General features: G+C 25.2%; 2 protein-coding genes across 2 annotated transcripts; both read left to right on the plus strand.

Annotated features, from left to right (window-relative positions):
- AAJ76_2330001 (hypothetical protein) lies at positions 1-345 on the plus strand (the record flags this gene model as incomplete). Its single annotated transcript, XM_024474725.1, has 1 exon — positions 1-345. A coding segment is annotated over one exon (345 nt), but the record flags the coding sequence as incomplete, so codon positions are not given.
- A 1234-nt stretch (positions 346-1579) lies between these two features.
- AAJ76_2330001580 (hypothetical protein) lies at positions 1580-1723 on the plus strand (the record flags this gene model as incomplete). Its single annotated transcript, XM_024474726.1, has 1 exon — positions 1580-1723. The coding sequence occupies one exon, from the start codon at positions 1580-1582 to the stop codon at positions 1721-1723; it is 144 nt and encodes a 47-aa protein (XP_024329526.1).
- Between the last annotated feature and the right edge of the window lie 1478 nt (positions 1724-3201).

The raw sequence follows: 3201 nt of genomic DNA on the forward strand, positions 1-3201 counted from the left end.
AACATGTTTATTAAAGAAATAGTAGAGTATTTCTTATCTTTTAATTTAACTGTTAACCTGCAACGGGAAAATATTAACCTTGCTTTTTATGAATGTGAAAATATGACACAGAGATTTAAAATTTTTTCACAAACTATACAACTAGAATGTGTTGTTGTAATTATAAAAATGCTAATTGAAAGATTAGAATGCTCTCAGAATCTTTTAGTTAAGATGAGTCGTAATTTACATATGTTTTTCAATTCTGTGGCACATTTATCTACAGATATTGAATGGTTAATTTCTCCTCTAAAAAATATTATGGATGGTATTGATAAAAATTATGAACATATAAAGTTTAATTAAAATATTTAATAAAGTGATATTTTTCAACTTTTTTTTATTTTATAACAAGACTTACATTTGTACTACCTCGAACCAATTAAAAAAAATAAAAGTTACAGTTTTATTTTATAGTAATAAATGCAAGTTAAAAAAAAATAAATCTTTAAAAGGCAAAAACTTATTTAGAACTCAAACAGTAAATGTAGTAAAAAAATGTATTGCTGTATGCAAATAATATATTTATTATTTATGCAAAAAATTCTTTTTGTGATTTTAAAATTTTTAGATATTGCTATATTTTTTTATTGTTTTTACTTTTAAATGAATCGAAATTTAAGAAACAAAATTATCTTGATGAGCAACTACGAAATCATAATTATGTTATTTAGATATAACATATTAAAAAACCAGCAACTTTGCATTTATTGCAATATAAATATGGCCTTTGGGATTAGTAAACGGCATATAGATGAATTTCAGTGAAGATGCATGCAATATGCATTATCAAATATCAAATCACTTTGTATATAAGACATGGTTCAATTCTTTTATTATTTATAATTAATCTTAAAACCATTCTGAAGGCCATCTATTATTTTTCATTGAGCCTTGAGTTTACAGCTATTATAGAGTTAGCCCAGATTAAAAAAGGGCCGTTATTGGCTTAAAAAACTATAGCCTCAAAGATTAAACAATATTTTGTAATAATTCTATTAAACATAATGGCCCCAACATTATTGTGTCAATCGACGAGACGAAATTAAATTTTAATGTAAAAAATCACCTTGGTCGACATATACCTGCGTGCTGAGCTTTAGTAATTGTTGAAACTTCTTTTGTTTTAGCTTTGGGTTATTCTGTTATTGTTGAAAATCGTTCTGCAGAAGTATTACTATCTATAATAAATCAGATTGTAATTCCTGGTAGTATTATAGTAACAGATAAATGGAAATCTTATTCATCACTAAATAAATTCAATCTATATCAGCACCAAACATTTTGTCATAAATATTGCTTTGTTTATCGTAATACTGGCACACATCAAAATGTAGAGTCTTATAACAATAAACTAAAATTGGCCATTAAAAAAAATTAAGAGTTTAACTTTAGAACAAAAAAGTATTTATACAAGAGTTTTATATATAGAAAGCGCCACTCGGATGATAAATTTACATCTATAATTAAATTGTTTGAGTTTTTGTTTTTTTCTTTTTACGGGGCGTCTAATGGACCTGATCTAAAACCGGGGCGTCTAATGGGACTAATCAAAAAATTTTATAACCCTTATGTTAAAAAAAAGAAGTTTTTGCCAAAATTCGGAATTCTAGATAAATATAAAGCTGAAAAGAGTCAAAAAAATTGCAGAAAAATTTTATATATATCCTTCATATGCCCATAGAACAATAAAAGATTATGGAAAAAAGAAACAGACGTTCGAACTAGGGGTTTGGGTAGAAAATCTTTATTTAATGATAGTAATTTGCTGTATCCTAACAAGGAAATCAAGAAAATTCCATTTATAGTTTCAACTTAACTAGTAAAAAAAATTTTTAAAATCAGAAAAAAACGTAATTGCTAGGACTGTTTGTAACAACTTAGTGATTTAGGTTATAAAGACGGGAGAAGAGTATGTAAACCACTTTTGTCAAAAAAACAATCAAGAAAGACTAATAATAGCAGCGGAATTATATTATAAAGAGAAAAATTACTTAAATAATATTATATGGAGTAATAAATCTAAAATATCACTGTTTGAATCAGACTGAATAGTTTATTGCCGCCGAAAAGATGGTGTGCGATATGATATGAAAAATTTAAAACTTACTATTAAGCATGGTGGTGGTTCAATCATGATTTGGGGATGTTTTTCGGAGAAAGGTGTTGGAAATATCCATATTATTGAAAGTAAAATGAATAAATTCAAGTATACAACAATTCTCAATGATAATTTATTTAAAAGTGCTAAATATTTCAATTTAAAAGATTTTTAATTTAAACAAAATATAACCAAAAGCACACATTAAAGCTCACGAAGGAATTTTTTAGATTAAAAAATATCAAATTTATTTAATTGCCATCAAAATTATTAAAGTTCAATTGAGAGTTTGTGGTATGTTCTTAAGAAAAATGTTAGTGCTAGACGGTGTAAAAATATTCAATAATTAAAAGTTGTTGTAGTAGAAAAATAATATAATATATCCAAGAGATCTGTGCCAAAAGTTATTATCAGGATTAAAAAAAGATATGAAGCAGTAATTAAAACGAGAGGGGGCCATACAAGATATTAATAAAAAAATTTTTTTTTTAATTCCACCTAAAATTTATTTTTATTAAATTAAGAATTGAATAAAAAATATTACAATACACGTGAAAACAAATTTAAAACATATCAATTAAATCTTAGTTACAGATGAATAAAAACATTTATTTATTTTTTAATTCCGCTACTGTAAATCTGTATTTATGAATACAAAATGTTGTTTTAATTTTTAAAAAAATCTGTCGTACCTAAACAGTAACGTGCGATTTTTGAGAAATAAAAGGTAAAAGTATTTGTTGTACAAGCTAGTCATTAAAACGAATTGATTTACGAAAATCTTCTTTAAATACTTTTTTTAATCAGGTTGAATGCCTATTGATTTTAGAGAAGACCAATAACATTGATCAATTTGTTATAATCATTTGATTGTAAAGGACCGCTCATTTGCTTCGAACACGACACCTCTATCGGTCACATAATTGATTTTTTTAAATTTAATTTAAAATATTCAATTTACCCTTTATGAGAATAATAAAAACCACAGATAATATAAAAAGCATAAATACATCTATATATGATAAAGAAGATAAGTGTATCATTTTTGATATTGACGACAC

This window comes from Vairimorpha ceranae (genome assembly GCF_000988165.1).
Source record: "Vairimorpha ceranae strain PA08 1199 chromosome Unknown NODE_233, whole genome shotgun sequence".
Taxonomy (NCBI): domain Eukaryota; kingdom Fungi; phylum Microsporidia; family Nosematidae; genus Vairimorpha; species Vairimorpha ceranae.